We start from the raw sequence: 22,234 nt of genomic DNA, 5'->3' as shown, positions 1-22,234 counted from the left end.
ACCACAGCCCAAACCGCCCCCCCCCAACGCCTGTCTCCGCTCCCGCCCTTCCTTCTGAGCTTTGCTTAGCGAGTGAAAGGGTTAAGTTTAATTTATACTGATTTCTATTTAATATCATTCTCTCCCCGTAGGAGCCGGCAGCTGTGAGCTGATTGTACTCTCTCATTATGCAGTCTGTATCACTAATGGCCTGTGACAAAGGCATGCCATCTTCCCGGCCTTACCCCCGAGAGCCAATTAAACACACATACTCCCTTCCTGTTTGCAGCGCATTACAATGAAATTAAACTGAATTTCAAAATCATTTTCTCCTAAAGACATCTCTTTGCAATAATTAATGCATGCTATTCCTTTGCATCTGAAATATTCATCAGGAGCGTTGACTAAAAAAATTTTTAAAGCTGATTGCCCTGCACCCTGCGCATTGCCTGATGATGCTCCGGTCCCAGCCCGCGGTACCCGCCCGGGATGGGGACCCGTGGTGACACTGCTGGCAGGGCAGCTCCGCTTCTGCTTCGGGATAATAACAATAAATCACAGCTTCCTCAAGAACCGTAAATAAATAAGATTACGCAGAAGGCATCAGGAATCCAGCCTGACTCCCGACTCGATGGCACTGCTAAAACACAGGAAAAGAGGGGATCGGGGAAGCCTGAGCCGTGTCTAAATTAAGCTTAGGCAGAAATGAGCCATCCCACCCTTCTGCGCTGGCGAGATTAACCGGCGGTTGGGCTTGGGGCAGGCAGACAAACTGCCTGCATTTACCCCACTGCCCAACCGGCTCCCGGCCGGCGGTGAGGGCGACAGGCAGGTGGGAATGCCGAGATACCAACCGGCAGCCGGGGCTGGAGCCCGCCGACCCGGCCTGCGGCTGGTTTAGGATTTAATCTGAATCGCAGACGGGCGCCGGGGCGCAGGAACCTCCGCCCGAGGAGGTCTCTGAGCACTCGCCGCGCCACGCGCAGGGCGGGAGGCGTAATCTGAATTTATTCGTGGCCTGTCACATCTATTCCGCTTGGGAAAGGTCTTCCGCCTGGCACCCTCCTGAATTTGTTATCCTACACGGTGGGAAGGATTAGGTTTAAGAGTTCTCCTCTGAAAACTTGCTGTCCCAGCCACAGCAGCTTCAGGTAGGGATAGTCCCGAAGGCACCTGCTGCTATCACAGGCTAATGGGATCTTTTTTCCATTTGCAAATATCTGATAAAACCTACCAAGACGCACACAGGACCCACCTGCAATAGGTATTATTACTATTAGGATATTATGGTGAAATTTGACTTGAAAGAAGCAAATAGCAGAGGTTTTCCCATCCCTGGGAACATTCTACGTTTCAGAAACTTTTCGCTCTCTTCAAAGGGAAAGGCGAATCATGAGAAAACCCAGAAGACACATTTCCCTTGCATTTCCACAACGTGTCACGTACAAATAAAATGAGCCTTGGTTTCAAACTAAAAGGTCTCTTTATTTGGAAGACTCAAGACTTTGGACTTTAAAAACGCGTTCTGGCAGTTTCAAAACCCCTTCCTGAACCGCTCTCACACCGAAGGCACCCGCTGGGATTTTTTTTCCCCAGAAAGTTCAGCTTTCCATTGATTAGTACTTTCTGACTGACCAATGACGGTTCCTTGACAAGCTCCCTCGCGACGCTGGTGGCCAAGCCCACGTCCCCAGCCCACCCCACGCAGCCACGCTGCCCGTGCTCATGGCTTCGACCCTACACACCTTGTCTTTAAATACTCGGCCACGACCAGGAGGGCAAAATCCCCCGCAGACACCACGCCGGCGGCGAGAGGGGAGGCAGGACGGACCCAGACTGTCAGTGCTTACTGGGGTTTTTCCTCTGACATGGTCCCCGTGTAAGTTAAGCTAAACCTCCCCCCCCCCCCGCCCCCCAAGTTTGCAAAGTTTAAGTCCCCAGAAAACATTAAGCACCGGTATTTTATGTTTCCAAGCAAGCAACCCCAAACATACCCCATTACTTGGCTGACTAATTATGGTCAACGCAAGCAAAGCCCCTCTCTGAGCTTGGTGTTTGGAAGCATGTCCAGCCTGCAGCCCCAGCCAGGGGACCCCCCCCCCACCTCCAAGCCCTCCTCCCCCCGGCAGTTGGGGAACCCCAGGGGCCAGACCGGAGCTGCTGCCCCCCTCTCCCCTCGCGGTACCTGTTTTAAACCAGCCGTCGGGTGTGAAGGCACTCGCTGTTTCTCTGGGTCTGTTCCAGTACTCGCGGAAGACGGAGGGGCCCTTCACAAGCAGCTCCCCTTCTTGGCCCTCGAGACCCGGTGTCACCTAGGACAAGCACACAGCGAATGCATCCCTGCAGCCCGTCCCTTGGGGTGGGGACAAGCAGGACCCACGCCACGTGCCCTCCCAACCTTTACCAACCTCTGCCCACTGCTTTCCTCGGGTGGAAGGGCTCACCTAAGCGCCTTTGGTATCCAAAAGCACGGAAAATACACATCCGTGTTATATGAAAACAAGAACTGCCATCCTGGAACTGCAGTCCAGGCAGGGTGATGCCTTCCAGCTGCTGGCAGGAGAGAGGAGATGTGGGAAATACACTTGGAAAAGGGTCGGGAAATACACTTGGAAAAGGGTCAGGAAATAATCTTGGGAAAGGGTCGGGAAATACACTTGGAAAAGGGTCAGGAAATAGTCTTGGGAAAGGGTCGGGAAATACTCTTGGGAAAGGGTCAGGAAATAATCTTGGGAAAGGGTCGGGAAATACACTTGGAAAAGGGTCAGGAAATAGTCTTGGAAAAGGGTCGGGAAATACTCTTGGGAAAGGGTCAGGAAATACACTTGGAAAAGGGTCGGGAAATACTCTTGGGAAAGGGATGGTCCTTTCACACCCCCAGATGGTCTGATGCAGACCGGCTTCACAAGACCTCTCTGCATCCTGCGCCCACCAGCCTCTGCCAGGGTCAGGTTCTTTCCCCAGGAAATAATTTGGGAAATCCCTCCGCTCCCACTTGCTGCCCTCGGAGCCTCAGCGCGGTCGGGGGAGCGGGAGGCTGGGGGGGGACATCAGCAGAGACAGCGTCTCGTGCTTTGCAAACTCCAGGCACCCCGATCAGGGCGCCCACCAGCTCGGGGAGCCCCTCTCCCGTCTCTTGCAGGTGAGCCTGCCCTTCCCCGCAGCGGAGGCTCCGAGGGGGGACGGATGAAAGCAGGTCACAGAGGCCGCCTCCCGAAAGATCCACGCACCCCTGACAACCCCGTGCCCCGTCCCCTCCAGGGCTGTATATCTCACAGTGAGCCCACGGCTCGGCCGTGGAAACAGCAGCCGCAGGCGACCCCAGCCCAGAGCTGCGCTGCCCTCCCCGGGGAAGGGAGCCACAGACCCCTGTCCCCCCAGCAGCTGGGAGATCGGGTCCTGCTCTGACGCTGGAGGCACCACCACCACTCACCCTGAACACACCCGATTCGTGGTGTCCTCAGGGATGAGGACCGTCCTCCTGCCCGCTGCCACGGGGAGGGGGGGAGGCAGGGGACGATGTGCTCCTGTGTCTGTTCTGTTGATAGACAGAAAACTTTTCTTTCCAAAACTGTCAATCTAACGTTTGTAATTTTTTTTTTTTTTTTTTCCTGAGGAGGTGGCAGGAAACACCATCTGATTTGTTCTCAGGGACACGCAGCTCCTTTCAGGCTCACTGGAAGGAGGCAATGGTTGTAGTGACAACTCGGTACCCTGCAAACCTGCACAGGCAGGTTTTCTATGGCAACAAAACAAATACCCTGCTGTTATGGAAACTGGAGAATTGCAGGAAGGTCACAGGCTTGCCTGACAGTACCTCATCTCCCCTGCACATACAGCGCTTCGTAATTGTAAGGACACTGGCAGGCTAAGAGATGAGGCACTAGAGAGGCACAAATGTCTCACCGCTCGTGGGACCGTGTTAACCCAAACTCCTGCGCAGGGAAGATGTGCAAAGCCGCTGCTGGGACGGAAAGTCACTGCGAGATGCGCTTGTACACGCTGCTCCATCCCTCTGCAGAGAGCATCCCGGTAACGGGAACTCCCAGCCACTTTGTACTTGAGCTGCTGCAACACGAACCAGATACATCTGGGACCCCGAAAGTCAGCAGTGCCAGAAACGCAGCCGCGAGGGAAAGCAGAAAGAGCAGAACTGGAGCGCCAGGCAGAATCCCAGGGCAGGGCAGGCTTCGTGTCTCCGCACAGCCTCTGGTGGAAACAAAGCTTCTCTAATGGAAAATGCTTAGAAAGTTGCTTTTAAGGCACAATTTTTAAGTGACTTCTTCCCGATGTCCTGTCTTGGAGGATGGGGTGACACGAGGATCTCTGCACATACAGCCCAGGCACTTCTACAGAATTGCCTAAACGCCTCTGTGTGTCAGGGGCTGGGCTGAGCCCCCCAGAGCCCTAGCCCTGCATCATCTCCACTGCCTGGGAGATGCTGCAGGAAAAAAAGGTCGTTAATGCTGCTGACAGGAGTTTAGCTGAACGGTGGCAAGGCGAGGATGGTGCTGGATGAGTTCTCCTCGAGGGATCTGAAAGAGGGAGCCTGAAGCCCAGATTACCCACGGGCAGGACAGCACAGAGAGACCTGAGGTCCAGGACAGCCCAGGACCAAACCTCCCCCCTGTCCCTGCAGCACCGAGAGGGGAAGAAGCACAACGCCTGCGTGGGCAAGCAGGCTGGGACGTGGTGGGTGACGCCGGGGGACAAGGCAGGGTTTCAGTGCTGCTACAAAGGCTGCGTGTAGTTTCACAACGCAGCTCTTCTCGCTCCTTTTCCCGCTGGTCCAGCCATGGCATCACAAAACAAGAAACTTCCCCGAGCAACCCAGTGCCCCCGGTGTTCCCAGTTTGTTTTGCCCAGCGCCTAACCCAGCCCTTACAACCCTGACAGCAGCACTTCTCCTCCCGGGCTCACCTCCCTGCAAACCCCGCTGGGTCCCACCAGCCCCATTTCAGTGAGAGACACGTATTGCCAAAATTGCCCTCACTTTACACCTGTTTTAATCACTACTACGAGCCTCCAAAGTCAATCTCTTTAGTCGTTGGGCTGCTTCTGACTCCTCCAAAAGGACTGAGGAGGGGGTGGCGGAGGCAAGGACGGCGAGGACCTGCCAACAGTTGCCTGAGCTTCCTCTACAAATCCTGCCAGATTTTGTCTTCTGCTTGTCGGTGCTGAAAGCAAGAATGGATGTAAATTTGGCTACTGGGAAATGCCTTCAGCCCCAGCCTGCCCGACCGAGCCCTGCCCCGCACAGGCACCGCGCGGTGCCAGCCACGACCTCACCTGCCCATCCCGCGCCGTGCCCCGGATCAGAGCAGCAGAGCTGCCCCAGGGACCAATCCTGCACAGTGTTTACCTGCGCGCTGCCCTGTCTTGTGCGAATCAAGCCTTGAACCAGCTCCAAATTTCTTGTCATATCAACTCGAATTTTGGCAGCGGCTCAACCCACATCTTATCTCGAGCAGCGCTCCTTGGCAGCAGGCACCTCCCTGTTGTGTAATTTAATGATGTTATGGCTGGCTTGCAAACAGTAAAACAGAAAGGCCGTGACGTTATCTTAATAGGATTTTGCTTGCTGAACTCCAAATGTCACTGGCACTGCTCCCCAGCGTAGGAGAGGGGACACAAACCACCCCAGCGCCAGCAGCTTCTGCTGCTTGCAAACAGCATAAATTAAAATTCAAGGTTCAAGGCATTTATCTCCTACAACCCCTTGCATCTGATCCCTGCTGAAATCCCACGTGAGCCAGGCGAGCTGGCTGCTAACCCCCTTTGAAAGCGGGGTTTTTGCAGCAGCGGCGTGGCTCCTGTTTGCTTCCTTTCCCCGCCCAACCTCAGCGGCACCCGCTGCTGATACACTGGATCCACGTTGCAAGCAGCTGCTGAAAGCGCCGGCTTGCTAATTGCACAGATATCCCCCTCTCCTCCTGCCATATTTGAATACACGTTTCAACTGCTTTAATGCGTTCGAGCAACTTTAACACCCAGGCACAGCGTGCCCCCGAAGGTTGCTGTTTGATAGCTTTCTGCTGTAAAACCGCTTCGGTGAGTTGAGCCGGGCCAGCCAGCATACTAGATAAGATTACATTTTCCACGCATGAAAATAAAAGGTTGTAATAAATCCTTTGAAGGACTAAATCTGGGTGATTATAAAACGCGTATTTTCCCTGCTTCCATTTTACCTCTTTATTAGGAGGAAGCGAGGGCGGTTTGTAAATAGCTGGGAATCCCCGCTTGGCAAGAGGCCCTGGGATTTGTTCAAAGTGGCCATTTGTTTCCTTGCGGTCTCTGATAGACGCTGCCCTGCGCTCCTCCGGGAACTGTGGGAGAGGAGCTTGTGATGGACTTTAATGGCATCAGGGGCTGTTACGGAGGGAGGCTCGGCGCGGCGCAGCTTTCGCTGGGAAGCCGGGGAGGCACTGCGGATTCCTACGCAGAAACATGTGGAAAACACAGAGCGAAAAAGCTGGAAGGTGAGGCCGGTAAGGGGAGGTAATAACTTGTTATTGGGCTGATAGAATCAGAAGGCAGGCAGACAAGCTTTTAGGAAAAAAAAACAACCAATCAAACAAAAAAAAAACAAACAAACCCAAAACCCAAACACCTCCTTCGGGTTGCAAGCAGTAGGTTTCAAGGGGACACATTTAACTTCTACCAGACCCCTCCTTCCCCCTGCTCCTCTCCAAAACGACGATCTGAACCTCTTTCCTGGGTGAGTGCCGAAGGCTACGGATCAGGGCATCTTCTCTCAGGAGGGACCTTAAAAGGGACCTCGCAACCCTTGTGCCCTGGGAGCACGAGGCACTGCATTTGCAGAAGAGCAGTTTGCCTGGAAGGGGTGAAGCAGAGCAGGGCAGTGCAAGGCGGGGGATCTTCGAGCCCTGCAGATCTCTTTTTATTTTCTTTTTACTCTTCCCCATCTACACTCCTCCCCCTGGGTCACTCCCTGTTCCACCCTCCTACCCAGCCACAGCCCCTTCCCAACTCCTCCCCAGTCCTTGCTCCATGAACCACCAGTTTCCCGCAGCCAAGCCCGCTCCCACAGCTCCCAACACCCTGGGATGAACGGGGAGATCAGCCCAGGGTGTGCATGGGCTGGGCACCATCACTGGTGCAGCCAAGAAAAGCAAAAGCATTCCTATTTGTGGGGAGGAAGAAAATGTTTCGGCAGCCCTGCCTCCTCTGCCACAGCCCTGCTGTGCTGCTCAGCTTGGAAGTGCTTGGCACTTTTCCCCACCTTGTAAATAAGTGATTACTGCGATGAAAATAATTAAGCAACCTAGCCTTTTAAGTGACTAATAGAAGACAATAATTTATATGTGTGAGGTTTATGGAAGTGATGGAGCCCTTTTAGCAGCTCTCGCGGAGTAGTAACTTTTCTTCTGGTTTGAGGGTTTTTTTCAACCTGCCAAAGCACAGAAAACAATAGAACGAAGCCTGAAGAGCTGCCCCACCTCTCTCCCTGCACCCCAGGGTCGAGCTGCGGAGCACAGATGCCCCGCCACGCTCAGCACCACGCTGCTGCTGAAGCTTACCTGCCACCAGCGCTCCCCGACGCGCTCCCCGGCCCTCACGAGACCACTCAACTCACCCTTTCAAAATTTCGGTGGCCCGGAGAACTGCTGCGACACAGCAAAGCCTCGGCCACAGCACGGCATCCAACAGCTCAGCCCGCACCGACCTGGAAAATGCACAGGAGCTCCAGGCTGTGCCCAGATCCTGATTTTCCAGACCCGGGGGATCACGCTACATCCAGGACTGGTGTGTGTGGGGGGGTGAGGGAGGTGAGGACACGCTCACCTGCCTCCTAAAAGGAAGCTGGAGACCAATAATCCGCTTGACAGTGCCCTTTCATCACTGTCTCCCTGGGCCGTATTTGAATGGATGTCCTAGAGGTGTGAGGCTTGCTAGAGCATTACCAAATTCCCAGGCAATCTGAACTCTTGTGCACATTCGTAATTAAAAATTCCCTGCTAGGTTGCGTGTTTTTGTAAAAGCATTACCGTTCCTCTGAGCTCCGTGTCCTGCAGCATCCTGCAGAAGGCTAGCAGGAGGCAATTTAGACACAGAACAATTTTCCTCCTGCTGGAAAAAAGGCAGATTTCTGCTCCTTGGGGACACAGCACAGAGAGAGAAAGAAAAAAAAAAAAAAAAAATCCCACAACCAAAAAACCCCAAGCCCAGACTGTAATCTGTGAGGCCACATTTCACATCTGTTTTTGCAATGTTAACTTTTATAAAAGGGCTGGGAATAACACAATCAATTTACTTTTCATTTTGGAGGGTTATAAATTTAAAAGCAAGGCTGGTGCACAGTGGAGCTGGAACACTGAAACTTATTTTCAAAAAACCCAACCCTCTACTTACAGCAAATGTTGCTCCACTGAAAACAAAAGTGATTGTATACATTTTTAGGCAATACTGATTTTTGAAAGTTACCAGACTGATTAACTCCAGATGATCCCAAAAGAACCACAGAAAACAACCCAAGTTTGGGAAAGGTCAGTCCTCCCCGCAGTTGCTCCACGGACCCAAAACTTCTTGATCTATATTAACACCATAAATTAGATGTGTAACGCTATTCCCGAAACGCCAACCGCTCTCCACGCTGCTGTTCTCATCCCTCTTGTTTGCAGGCTTCAGAAGATAATAAACGAGGCGAGATGTCGGCGCATCTTCCCACTCCCTCAGCTCTCTTCATTAGAGAAAGGTTCCTGACGTGCCCTCGCAACGCCCGCTCCGATTTTGCGCTCGGGGGCAGGCAGAGGACCAGGCAAGGATTCAATTAGTGGCCCACCTTTGGTTCATTTTTCATAAGCCTCACTTAAAAGTCGAGGTCGGCGAGGCTGTGATGTGCTGTGACTACAGACGATCACACTGCCCGAGAACCTCTAATTGCTTCCTTGTGCTAAGCCACCCCGCGGCGGCCGGTGCCTCCTCCCTTTGGCTGGAAGCGCTCCGGGGCAGGGACTGTCCCTTTTTCTTCTGGCCTCTGTGCTTCAGCATCTCCCCACCACGTCCAGGGCTCTTTGACAAACATCTCCAAGACACGTTCACAGCAGCAACAGCCTCCGTGACACGATGGAGGTCCACCAAGCACACCACGGGCAGAGGCAGGTTGCAAGCACGCAGGTTGAACCCACAGCTCAGGACTCAGCTGTGAGGTTGCAAAAATCAAGCAGAAATAAGCACCAGCAACTGCGTTGGCAGGAGACCTGCTGTCATCCCATGCCTCACGCCACCAAACACGACCACTGCGGTGTCCCAGGCTCTCCTGGCACAGGCAGAGATACAGAAAAAGGACTGGAGAGCAAAACCAGCCCTGATGAGACCAGAGAGGAACCCACCCTCCCCCTGTCCCTCATGCTGGGAGAACCAAGACTGCCAGCCTGGTTGGTGAAGGGACCAAGGACACACAGCCAAAGCTTCCCCCCCGCTAACAAGAAGGAATGAAAAGATAAAACAATAATAAAGATTAATGAAGATTTTGAGGGTGCTATGAGAAAGGTTAGCTCAGAGGAAACGCTCATGGAAAGAAGGTTCTTCTGGACAGATGGATTCAATTTCAATGTGAAAGGAAATAATCTTCTGAGATCAAGGCTACCTCTGTGATAAGAAAAGTTTTCAGCTGAGAAACAAGGGGACCTGATGCCAACATAATCTCTGTTTCTACTTTTACTACCAGGAAGAAATAAAATATAGCTATGGCCACAAATTAAAAAAAAAAAAAAAAAAAATCAGAAGACAGACAGAAAGAAGGAAGGAGATATAAATACATATGAGAATGCAACTACTGACCGAGTTGACTAAGGAACTGGATGTGATCAATGAGAAGCAGCTAAAATGCAGTAATGAAAGCAGCCTGGACAACAAAGTGGAGAAAGTTGAATTACTTGGGCAGGACACAAACCAGGAAATCGAGGAGATGAGAGGAATACGGTGAAACAGAAATCATAACTGGAATATACACAGCTGCAGTGTCCAACACCGTGAGGGCTTGGGAAGGAGTTTTTAGAAGGAGAGGCAAATGGAAAATGGGAAAAAAAAGCAGCACGCGTTTACCAAAGGTGGATTGGGCCGGAAAACCTGAGGACTGATGTTCCAGATAGAAGAAAAGCAGCAGATCTAATCCCGGCTGCCTTCAACAACATATTCCCCACGCTGCCTGCCCGGGAGGTGGCTACTGATGGGAGAGATCACGGGGCTCAGGGCAAGATTCACCAGGTGGGCAAAGACCCAAGTGGAAAAGACAAAGTCCAAAGCATCCCGTGCGCCCCTGTGGTGGCCAGCCAGCCTCATCGGCCGGCCTCTGGCTTTCCGTAGCTCAACTTGAATTTCACCCCAAGTCCCAAGTAACAGTTGGCCCCTGAATCAGCAACTTGCTGTCCTGATGAAGGCATTCCACGAGGCTCCAGCACCATACGGCACGTCCTGGGAGCTGGGATGCCGGAGGTAAGGTTCACCCTCGAGAGATCTGTGGGAGGCACCAGTACCTGAGGATGGGATGCAGCAAAGACAAGAAAACTGATGAAAAATCGTGCCGTTGGGAGGAGGGTTGTTCTGGAGGCGTAGGAGCATTGAGGACACAGAACAAGCTGTCTGAGGCTGAGGTCTGATCAGGGTAGGAAAGGGACAAAGCAGGGGTGGGGACAGCCAGAGACAGGAGTCACAGGGCCAGGCGGGCACGTCCCCACCAGCCCATGTCCAGGAATGCCAGTCACGGCTGGCACGTGCCTCTCTCTGGCCTCAGGAGCTGCACGCAGGAAAAGAACCAGGTAAATTCACACCAGCTGGTTCAAAACACCTGGATGGAGGAGACAGAGGAGATGCCACACAAGAGGAACATGTGCAGCAGCACCTCCAAGGGGGGGGCGGGGGGGGACATGGCCCAAAGAGGTGCCAAGCCCACGGGCACACCACCCACGGGGGTGCCCAGCCCTCAGAGGAAGCCTCCCCCAAGATAACGCCAGCAGCTCGGCGGTGACCGAGCACCTCCCCACCGGTTCCCCAGAGATCTGGGACGAACGCGAGCGAGGTGGAGCCATTCCTGGTCCCCTCCACGGGGGCATCAACGGCCAAGACCTCCGGTCATAACAAAGGGTGACAGTGCCAGCTGCCCCCCAACCAACGCCCGCAGCCCTGCGGAGGTGCTGGCAGCCAGCAGCAAGCTGCTAGCAGATGGCAGAGACACCGGGGGGGGGGGGGGGGGGGGGCATGGGGAGGAGGGGCCAGGAGATGCTGGTGGCTTTCAGGAGGGATGGCCACAGCCGAGCCGGTTCCCATCCAGGACGACAGCTTGCATATGGATAAACAACGAGATAATTACAACCTTTGCAGGGAGAGAAAAGCCCATGGCTGCAGTGTCCTCCTGCTGCCAGCTCCTGCAACCCATACGTCCCGCACGGCTCCCTTCGCAGCCTCATCACGAGAAAATTACTCGCCATAAAAGCCCTGGCTAGAGCACGGCATTAGATACAGCTGTGAAACCATTTATCTATTGATAGACCCCTATTGTCAGGGACTGGGGTTTGGCTTTCGTGCGAGCGAGCAATTTGGAAAAGGGAGAAAAAAAGAAAAAAAAAAAAAAATCCAGCAAAAATGACAACCCAAAAAACCTACCAACCAACAAACAAACAAATAAAGAAGGAGAGAGACAATACCCGACAGCTTGCAGGGTTTCTAGGCCTCTGCCAGCTGGGAAGCTAAGCGTATGAAATATGCATTGCACTGAACAAAGCAAACCGAAACGTTCAGTGCTGTAACCCTTTCCTGCGCGCCGGAGCCAGGCATGGCGAGAGGGAGATCCCCAGGCTGCCAAAAAGTTAAGGGGAAAAAAGACCAGGAGAAAAAGCACCCAGGGCCCTGGGTAAAGATTATGAGGCTGCCTGTGTGGTCGGAGGGGCTCACACTGCTTAAGTAGGTTAAAAGTTTAGGAACTGCTTTGGATGCGAGCGGCTCCAGGAGCAACAGCTGGGATGGCTAAAAGCTGGCAAAGCTCCTGCGGTCCCCTGACAGCCGCTTCCACACCTCTGCTCCCCAGGGATGTATCGGAGGAGAAGAGCTCCCCCGAGCACTCGAAGGACAGCGTCTCTCCACGGGCCCACGCTCCTGCGCGGGGAGGTTGGGGACACACACACACACACACTGTGTCAGGGCGCAGGCGCTGTGACTCTGGCGGGGAGTGCCACCGCCTGCCCGCTCTGCCCCAGTCCCACACCAGGCTGCAGAGCATCCTCGGCTGGGAACAGACCGCGCACCCAGGGGGATCTCGTCAGGCTGGAGCACCTCGTCTCCATGTCGGCAGTGACAGTGCGGCTTCAGGCAGGGCGCGGCTCCGTGTCAGCTCAGGAATGGAGCTCGCAGCCCCGGGGTGCAGCAACGATTAGCAAGGAAGAGGCACGGGAGCCGGCTAGAAAACTTGGAGCAAACTGGACGCAACGGAGCACAAGGCTCATGAGAGCTGCAAGGAGATCGGAGGGCCGGAGCACGGGCGTGAAAGGAATCCAGCACTCTAATCAAGGGACGGGAGAAAATGAAGGGAAGAACAGAGATCCAGCAAACTTTCAGCTAAGTAGATTATTGATCTTCAGGGTGTGCCAGAAACCAGCTTTGCAAATTACAGCAGTCCCCTGCTGCAAGCTGAGGCACTTACCGGATGGCAAAGCAGAAACGCTCCCCACCTCCCCGCTCCTGCCACCACCCGAGCACCTCACTGAGGCAGGACCCGCAAACGTGCCCAAAGGGCGAAGGCGTGAAAGGGAACGGCGCGAAGCCCCAGCATCTAACGGGAGAGACAGTGTTAGTGGGGAAGAAACAGCTCAAAGGAAGTCTGTTGTCTTCTGTTATCGAGAGGGAGCAGAAGGCAGAAACCTCAGCCCAACGCGAGCCGGGAAGGCGGTGACCTTGCGAGGCTCTGTACAGCTAAGCAAATAATTTCCTTGGCAAAAGCAAGAGCTCTTTCCGCTCGCAGTCAGGAGGGTTTCTGCACAGCGGAGCCGAGGTGTGAACGCCTCGCAGATTGCCCTGACAACGCGCCTAACCCCCGGCACGAAGATCACCTGCTCGCACGAGCCGAGGGGCCGGTGAGAAGCAGCTGAGAGCCCAAACTCCTACCGGGGTGCTCAGCATCCCGCCAGATCTGCCCCGCCGTGCTGCCGGGCACGGCTGCCCCACGGCATGGCCAGGGCCGGCTCCAGTCTGGCGATTTCGTTATTATCTGTGCAGATGTGCACCGCGCTTTCCGTGCACGGGGAGAGGTCCCTGGCCTGAGAACTGAAGCAGAAGGCAGGTGCTCCCTCTGCCCGCCCGCCTGCCGGGAGGTGTTTATTTGCAGCGATCCGTTACGTGACATTTGGTAACTTCCCATAGCATCAAAACCAGAAATAAGTGCCCAGAGCAGGGATGGGGCTGAGGATGCCCCACACCACAGACCTCCCAGCCCCAAAACCAACATGCTGGAAGCCTCGGAGCCCTCCTGCAAGGGAAGCAAGGAAGTATTTGTTTATCCCTTCTCATAAGAGGCAAGGAAAAGGCCACACCGGGGTTGTCCGATAGCCCAGGAAGGGAGGATGACACCGACTGGGTCTTCTCATCCTGGGGACAGCCCCTCTGCCATGGAGGAGCTGATTTTAAACAAAGCCAGGCTTTTCTTTGACCGGTGAAGCGTGATGAGCGCTCGGACTGTCAGATCCAACTTGTTTTAAATAAATTCCACTGACGTACCCTCTTCTGACATAAATTATTAACCAAGCATGATGCACACGGTGTGCCAGCAGCAGCATCTCAGGGCAGGAACAGGCAGCAGGTGAGGTTTGCTGTCTGCAACCACAGGTGTGAAGCAGTTAAATTACACCGTCACTGGGAGAAGAGGTGTGCCACCACGACTGCCACCTGCCCGCCAGTGTGGCCACGCGATGGAAAGTCACACTCTGTACCCAGGCCATATAAAAATCCAATTCCTGGCACCTCCCCGCGTCTGTCCCTGCCAAGACACGCTGAGAGTGAGGACTGTTTTTCCCACCTCGCCACGGCCCTTCTGACAGTCCCAGGGACAGAGGCAGGCAGCTCGGCTCTGCTCTTGGAAATGCTGTGGGTGTCCTGGAGGTACCCAGCCAGCCACTGTCCCCTAGGGTGGCTCACAGCAGACGGGACCATTTCTCTCCCTTCAGCCTGAAGAAACACTCCCAGTTAAGCTGGGATAAGGGGCAAGGTGGGCGAGATGGGAACAGCCCTTCCGAGGGGAACCAACCCATCAGCCAATGCCCAGAGGAAAACTCTACCACCTCCCCACACCCTCCCTGGCTGATGTCTTGAGAATTCACCAGAACATTAAAAAAAAAAAAAAAAAATACAACCCAAGGGGGAGCCTGACGGAAAGTCAACCATCAGCAAGGGGCGTGGGGCCAACACCAGTGCTGGTGGGAGCTCCCAGGAGCACTGTGAGACATCGGGACGGACCTCAGCCACCCGCACTGGGGGCTGAAGGGTGTATGTGAGAAACGATGGGATAAAAGGGCAATTCCTTTGCCCCAAATACAAACTTAAGCAGCCTGAAGCCAGAGAAGAGTTATGTGAGTCTCAGCTCTCTGAAGCCCTGGGGGGTGGCGGGCTTCCAGCACCAAACACAGGTCATCTGGGCTCCCCTTCTTCTCCGGTCACTCAATACAACCAGAAAGAAGGGGAAGGAGTATTGAGCAGAAAAAGAATAAATTACATATTTTTTTTCCTTCCATAATTCAGAAGAACAATGTCCACATTTTATCCTGGAAGTAGCTGCACTTTGGGGATTCACGTGTCTGAGACCTAATTTGTAAAGTGCCTAGGCTAAAAAAAAGCATTATAGGAACATTATTAAAATGGACACATTATATTTCATGTCTCAGTGGAAAAAGAAAAAGGCTAAGATCTAACCCCAGGATGAGGGGACAAAACCATAAAGCATAATGCTCATCCAGGGAAGTGATAAAAATGGGATGTGGCTTCCTACGTGCTGAGTGTTGCACTGGAACGGCTGCTCCCGGTCTCCTGCTTTGCCCACTGTTCAGCCACGCCACAGCAGTGACACACAGTGAAGAGCAGCAAACCTTTTTTTTTTTATTATTTTTAAAAGAAAAGCCACCGTCCCTGGCCAGAGTGGTCCCTCTCAGCTCTCCCCTGGGCTCATTTTGCATGTCTGGGGTGGGATCCAGTGCTCCATTACGGCATCAGAACGCAGAGCACAACCTGCTGCAGCCTGACCACGACCCACAGACGGGGCTGCTCATGGTCCCACTGGCTCCTCCACCTTCCAGCACAGATAATTAAGGAAAAAAAAAAAAAAAAAAAAAAGGCTTTCTCAAGCCTTTCACCAGCATTTACACCAGCAGTGTCTCCGGTATACCCTGCCGCAGACCGGGAAGCTCCTTTCGAACCCTCGGCATGTATGTAGCTAGATGAGAAGCGATTTCCCCAGAGGAATGAGTGAGGCCATGTATTCCAGGTTGAATCTCATGCCTGCCTGTCTCCCACCCACACAGTGCCCACGGCTGCTGGTGTAATTTCTCTTGCACACAACAGCATCTATCTCCTCAGCTGGGCCCGTACATCACCTGGCTATTGATCTGCCCGAGGCGACGCGACCTGCACCCACAATGCGGGTGCAAAGGAGATGTGGCAGGAATTCAGGCCCTGCTCGGTCGTTTCTGCGGGGAGGGAAAGGGGCTGAAGCAGCAGGACACCCCGGGCCTTGGGCTGGGGGCTGCTTCTGCAGCAGGGAACACACAGCACCCCAACACGGGGGCAGTTCATGGGGAAAGGGGCCCAAATGCTTCACCATCCAGGATAGGTGACTTCTGAGATACTGGAACTGCTGGTGCAGATATCACTTGGCAGTTGGAGCTCAGCACGGAGCTGAACTTTCATGGAAACCTGACGGGTTTCCTCCCGCCACCGTTCAAAAGTGAATGCAACCCCCAAGGCTTGCCCTGCCAATTCTCACTGTTAAACCCCTAATCCAACCCAGTGAAATAAGCACAGCTCCTACTTCTGGGGTGAGAAATCACTCACCCTCTCCTCCAGATTGCAGATATTCTTAGTGACTATAGACCAGAGTAGGGTCCACCTGAATTCCCTTCCATGCCTTGCTCTTACTTGCTGCAGTAGACTTCAGCTTTTTGTTCTGGCTTTCAAAGTTACTGCTTAACTCATCACCTTCCTCTGGGGCATCAACAGCCTCAGCTGGCACAATATAATTTTCTTCTACCGTAGCCCATAGCTTTTATACCAAAGTCTTCACCTCGAACTCCCAGGCAGGGGGTGTTGTTCTCTCTCAGATGTTGTTCATCTATGCAGCAAGGACAACACTTGTGCGGTCCATAAAATACCACGGCTATAGTAACCCATAAAAAGAACACAAAAAAAGAGAAAACTCTAAGTAGCCTCACTGAGCTCTTGAGAATAATAGCAGTGCAAGCCTCAGTCCTTGGGGATTCAAAAGGCTGGGGAGGAGAGAACTTCTCATGAGAGAGAACGAAGCAGCAGAGAACACAGCTGAGCACTACCTGTGTGTTGTCTTCATCTCCCTGAGCATGGATGGTGTAGGAACGACCACCATTCTTCAAGGTCTCAGTGGCAATGCGCACTTCCACCCCTGGAAGCGGGGTGCCCACAGAACCTACAAAGGAAAACAGGACTGAAACAGGGGACAGCTTCTGGGAAACAACAAAATCAAGGCTGCAAAAGAGCAGCTGCTCGTCTATCAACGGCATCTGCAGACTGTGCTGGCACTAAAGAACTTCCTAGCAGGGGGTTACCCTTCAGGAAGGCTTCGATCACATCGTATGTCTGCATGCAAATGTCACTGCGGTGCAATACGCCGTTGTTCGCTGAGCAGGCAGTGTTGGAAATGCCTAGGAAAACAAATGTGTCTCTAGCCCTGAACAGTCTCTCCTGGCCAGTCTTTGAAGACATCAGCACAGCTTCGTAGCTCAGTAATGAAGCTGTCTTACAAAAAAAAAAAAAAAAAAAGCACCATGAAACCTACACAAAGATGTGAAAAGAAAGAGCACAATGATTACTACAGACGCTCACTGCTTCTCTATAGCCTGGACCTGACAGAGAAGGCAAAGGCTTAACAGTGGGAGAATTGCAAGGGATTATCTCAGGTTTATGAGACATCAATACACCATATATAAAACACCGTAGGAGAAAAGCAGAGATCAAAACCACACCGTTCTTCCACAGGTTTCAATTTTCAAAGCCAGTGGAATCTGACACAGTGTCACAAACAACCACCACTATTAAGCTCCAAGATGGTTCTGCGACCCAGAGCTCCCCAACCTGCAGCACTCCCACCCCTTGGTTTAGTGCATGCTCTTCTTGGCGAGCATCTGAAAGCACAGAAGAAAGGGCAGCTTTGTTCCTGCGACCTCTGTCTGATCAGGGGCTCCAGACTTAGCAGCAACCGGGATTTGTGGGCATCTGCTGGCTCAGCAGGTTTCACTCTGCATCTCAACGGCACGAGACGGCTCTCATTGCAAGATGACGCCCGTGACTTTCATCTCCTGCGAGCAGGGAGAGGGACATCAGCATAGAGCAACCTGTGGCTCAGGAGGACTGGACAGGTCTGACTTTAAATCAGTAAATATACTCTTTATTTTAAGAGATGATCAATTTTTCCCCCCTGGAGAGCCCTCAGTTAGTGATGCTTTCTAGCTCTGCTGGTTGTACAGCAGGATCAGCCTGATACTGGAAAGTCCTCAAAGCAAGGTGTGCAGGACCTGGAGCTCAGCACTGTCTTCCCCTTGTTTTCTGTATTTCAGGCATTTGGGTTCAAGTGGCATTTTCCCTATCCTGGTCTCATTCTCTCATTCCGAGCCCTGGAGATCCGTTATCTGTGACATCATGATTTTGTTTGCTACATTGGTCAGTTGCCATGGAAATAGATATGTCGTCGTAGCCCGGATTTATGGCATCCCTGCAGGATCAGCTAAGAGCAGATGGGCTATGAGGGAGTGAGATTTTTATTGCAGCAAAACTACCCGAACAATTAGCAAATCTGGCAAGAAATAAACAGAAAGCAACGTGGCAGTTCTTGTGATGTGTGTCTGTTCAGCTCGGAACTGCCTTCGGCGTTCAGGTCAGCCAACACGCAGCCAGGTCCTTCCCTTACCTCCAGGAGGACTCAAAAAGCAAGTTACAAGTCACGGAAAACACACCAAGCGTTTGCACATCAAGCTTGCTCGAAGCCACCTTCCAGACTTCTATGGGAAGATTTTCCCCAGCCTGACAAACGGCCTGTGCCAGCAGGCTCCAACCTGCCTGAGAGAGGGGGCACGGGACGACAGGCAGGCGCTGCAGAGTCCGTCTTGCAAAGCTCCTGGAGGGAGCAGTAACCAGTGCAATGAGCTGCCACAGCCTCTCACAGACTTGCCACCTCTGGAAGCTTTCAAAATCAAGATCAGATGGATCCCTGCCTGGCAGATGCTTCTTCCCTGTAATGCCAGCTACTGACCTCAGTGCAGAAATGTAACGGACTGACTCATGGGCAGCAAGACTCAATGATTAGTGCTTCTAGTCTCAAGTCTTTGAGAATGAAATACCAAAGATCAGCACAGCGCTGTCAAGCAAACCTGAAGACACAGAGAAGGCAACGTGTCCCCTACACAGTGTTTCAGATGACAATTACAAATACGGCTCCGTCAATTTATTTCCTGCTTGGCTTAAGTAAAGCCAGCACGTAAAATAAGTTCCTTGTGGAGAGCTGCTTCTTTATATTCGGTCTGGAAAAGGCTTTCTGGTATTTCAGAAAAATTACAAGCCTGGAAATCAACATCTATAAAGGCTGAAAACGCTCACAACATTGATGGGAGCTAGGTGAACCTGACAGGATTAATAAAATTCATGCAAAAACAATGACTAGAGCTTCTCAGGCCCGTCCGCTGTGTCAAAATACACCCCGTGCCGACTCCAACAGGTCAGCAGAAGGTTGAGCCTGTTCCCAAAGGAACAGCACCAGAGGTCCTGGCTTCACCAAGACTGCATTCAGGGGCGTTCAGAAGGGGGTCGACACTCAGCACTGGCTTTCTTTTGTCCCCAGCCATAATCCCAAGGGGAAACTGAGGAGAAATCCCTGCTCCTTCCCCTCTCGCCCCCTCCCAGCTCTCTCCAATTTGCAGGCTCCTGAATGTTAAGAAATGCTGGCAACATGCCCGTGGTGTCAGCTCAGCCGGCATCAGCCAGGCTGCAGTCAGGAAGGAGTGACACTATTATTCTTTCACTGGTTCTCCTCTGTTTAAAAAAGTTGTCAGCTCTTCCCAGATAAATTTAATTGGCCTTGCGGTCTGTGTCCTTCAGTATCTGGGGACCTCGATGCTGTTATGTGCAGTGGTGTCCTGGGAGAATTGAAACAGGCCAACGATAAGGCACTCAACAATCTCACTGTCAACAATACACGGAGTCCCCGCTGTAGGAGCTATTAGCCGCCTCTGATCTAAACCTCCAATTAAAGTGGTGATTAGGCCCAGTGAGGCATCCTCCGTCCATGAATTATTCATCTCCCTTCACAGTAACAGCACCGGGGGGATTAGAATGAGAGCTGGTGAAAACAGAGGCATTTTAAGCAGGGTTTTAACCATATACAAGCAAACATTTATCTTTCAAATCTTTCATCTTTTCTTCTGGAAATTAAAGCTCCCGCGCCCCTGCCCCTTCAGACCTGTGCTGCGGGTGGAGAGCAGTGCCACCCTGTCAGAGTCACCGGTGGTGACACGGGCAGGCTCCGTGGACTTGACCCTTCCCCAGCCACACCAGGCGAGGAAAGCCCAGGACCTCTCTCCTCAGAGGCTCACGAAGCAGTAGAGGAGGACACGTGCCACCTCCGCTCCAGGACAAATCCCCTGGCAAGTGCGAGGGTCCCTGGACTTACCCCCGCGGCAAAGCCCCACGCTTGCGGCGCTCCTGTTTCAAAATAAAGCTAGTCATGGCTTTGGCCAGCCGGCAGGTCTGTGGTCACTGCTGCCTCGCATCTGGCCCCGTAACACCAGTGCTGTCCGAGGTCTTTGGATACTCCACTCCTCCTCCTGCCCAGCCTCTGCTCCCAGCCCATCACTGCATTTGACTCCCAGTTGACTCCCTCGCGCTGGATGCTCTGTGGTACCTGGTGACCTTACATCCCAGCCTCTAATGGGGTACTGTATCAAAAGCTTTTTCACAGCTCCAGTAAATTATGCCTCAGCTTCACCCATCTGCTTCCCAACTGACACTTCCTGAAATAAATTAATCAAGCCTATTCAATTATAGCTTGCTTTCTGCAAGGTCTCTTGCTGATCCACACCTTTGTGAGATGCTTCTCGCCCCTCTCGGGGCTGCAGCAAGCCACTGCATGGTGGCTGGAGTGACGGTCAGGCAGCCTTTATCCCCAGCTCTTCTGTGTGTAGCTGCACAAGAGGATTTGTCCCCAGGTCCCCTGCAGACCCTGGTACCCTCAGGGACCCTGCCTCAGCTCTGTTCAGGAGCACGGCCACCCAGCTTTGCAGTAGGAGCTGCCTTTGAGTGCCAACATCTGTCTTGCCCACATTATTTTCAGCCTTATTTCCTTTCTCCTTTTGCCTCCTGGGAAACTTCTAGAGCCTCCACTCATTTCCTCTCCTGAAGACGAATGAAAAGCAAACATTACCAAGCCACAGGGACATTCAGTGATCTCTGTACCGTCACCTGGTGGCATGGGGCTCATGGACACCTTGAGCTCATGCAGGTGGGAATCTCGCTTCCCAGCCTGCTTCCCTCTCCTGCCTGCAGGGATGGGGCTTCTGGAGGAAGGGGAGTCTGGCTGAGCTGGGGTGGGGGGGAAATGACAGAAATGGCAGCAAAAGTAAACTAGAGTTTTTATTTGGTGCTGCCCCTGAGCTGTTCTCAGGCTGAAAAGCCAGTGTGGGGCCGCTGTGGCTTCTCCTCTCCGTGTGCCATCCCTGCAGGGGCACGGCTTCTGCATCCCAGGGCACTGGGGGTGCTGTGGGAAGCCACAACGCCCAGGACAGCCCCCCCTGGGGAACATCAGTCCCCCAAGACGATGCATACGGTGCCATGCACACGCAGACAGCAAGCGGGGAGGAGAAGGTGGCACAGTGGTGGGCTGGGTTGCTCAGCAGACAGATGGCCACATTTTTAACCAAAGGGAGGGTGGGGGCATTTTATATTTTTAATGTTTCAGATCAATTTCTAGGTTACATAAAGTACAGATATTGAGAGGAGTCACAAAGTATAGCTAGGAGAAGTGAAGGAAGACAAGGAGAGAACAGAACCAGAGTGTACGAGGTGTGACAATTTCTAATTCCTGAAGAGTCAAGAAACTTGCACTAAAATAAGAGTGAGCAGACATCCTATTTTAAATGCTCAGTACTGCTCAGTTGGACATGAACTGCTGCGTGGGGAATCCTGTGTCAACACCACACACAGATACAATTTCAGAGAGCAGGTGCTGAAGATGCAGTCCCACCGCCACGCTTGAACTAAGACTTTGGACATCATAAAGCATCAGTGTAGCCTCTGCTTCCCAAACAGCACCAGCCTGGCTGGCCGGGCCAGCGTGCATTGCTGTGAGCTCTGCACACACGGCTTTACCAGTCCACTGTGGCCAGTGATCCCAGGGAAAGCCACCCAACCACTTCCCACACCCCCATGCTCCCTCCTGGCTTCCCAAAGCCAATTCCCCTACCAGCCTCAGGGGTTCCTACCATAGCCTGCTCCTCAATCGTGACAAATAGGGATTAGGTGTACATTCTCTGTGATGAGGGAACCCACGATCACTTCACAGCCAAACGTCTCCCAACAGTGTGCACCCTCTAGAGACTCCTACCTGGGACGCGGACTCCATGCAAAGGGTTAGAAAGCGCCATCCCAATCTCAGTCATCCCATACCTCTCCAGCAACGTGTGCCCAGTGATGCTCTTCCACTTCTCCAAGACAGGCACAGGCAGGGCTGCTGAGCCTGACACCATTAACCTGCACAAGGAAACCCCGTGTAAGAAAGTACCCAAGATCACCTTTGCTCCAGGGAATTTGCAGTTTAACACAGGGATACATAAAGCCTGCTCCTATGTAAGACCTCAAGCCAGAAGCCCCAAAAGCCTTTCAACAGCTACCAACAATGTTCCTGACATATGGAAGATTCTCAGTCTGATATGGGTTTGAAGTTAAGATGGGACAGCTTTCTGAAAGAGATACTACAGTCCAAACTTGGCTTGCAGGACAAAGTCCTCAGTCTTGTGTGATG

The 22,234-nt window shown here is 52.9% G+C and overlaps 1 protein-coding gene across 1 annotated transcript in view; it reads right to left on the bottom strand.

Moving 5' to 3' along the window:
• Nucleotides 1-22,234, bottom strand: part of ACSF3 (acyl-CoA synthetase family member 3) — a 65,632-nt gene that overhangs the window by 27,811 nt on the left and 15,587 nt on the right. Inside the window, exons 5-7 of the mRNA XM_032983883.2 lie at nucleotides 21,818-21,963; nucleotides 16,524-16,636; nucleotides 2,165-2,291 (exon numbers count right to left, since the gene is read on the bottom strand). Of these exons, the coding sequence (XP_032839774.1) occupies nucleotides 2,165-2,291; nucleotides 16,524-16,636; nucleotides 21,818-21,963 (386 nt within the window). The remainder of the gene's footprint in view (nucleotides 1-2,164; nucleotides 2,292-16,523; nucleotides 16,637-21,817; nucleotides 21,964-22,234) is intronic.

The sequence above is a fragment of the Tyto alba genome, unplaced genomic scaffold (assembly GCF_018691265.1).
Source record: "Tyto alba isolate M040663 unplaced genomic scaffold, T.alba_DEE_v4.0 Super-Scaffold_26, whole genome shotgun sequence".
NCBI classification, from domain to species: domain Eukaryota; kingdom Metazoa; phylum Chordata; class Aves; order Strigiformes; family Tytonidae; genus Tyto; species Tyto alba.
The sequence above is the reverse complement of the archived record's forward strand: the minus strand, read 5'-3'. Positions and strand labels throughout refer to the sequence as shown.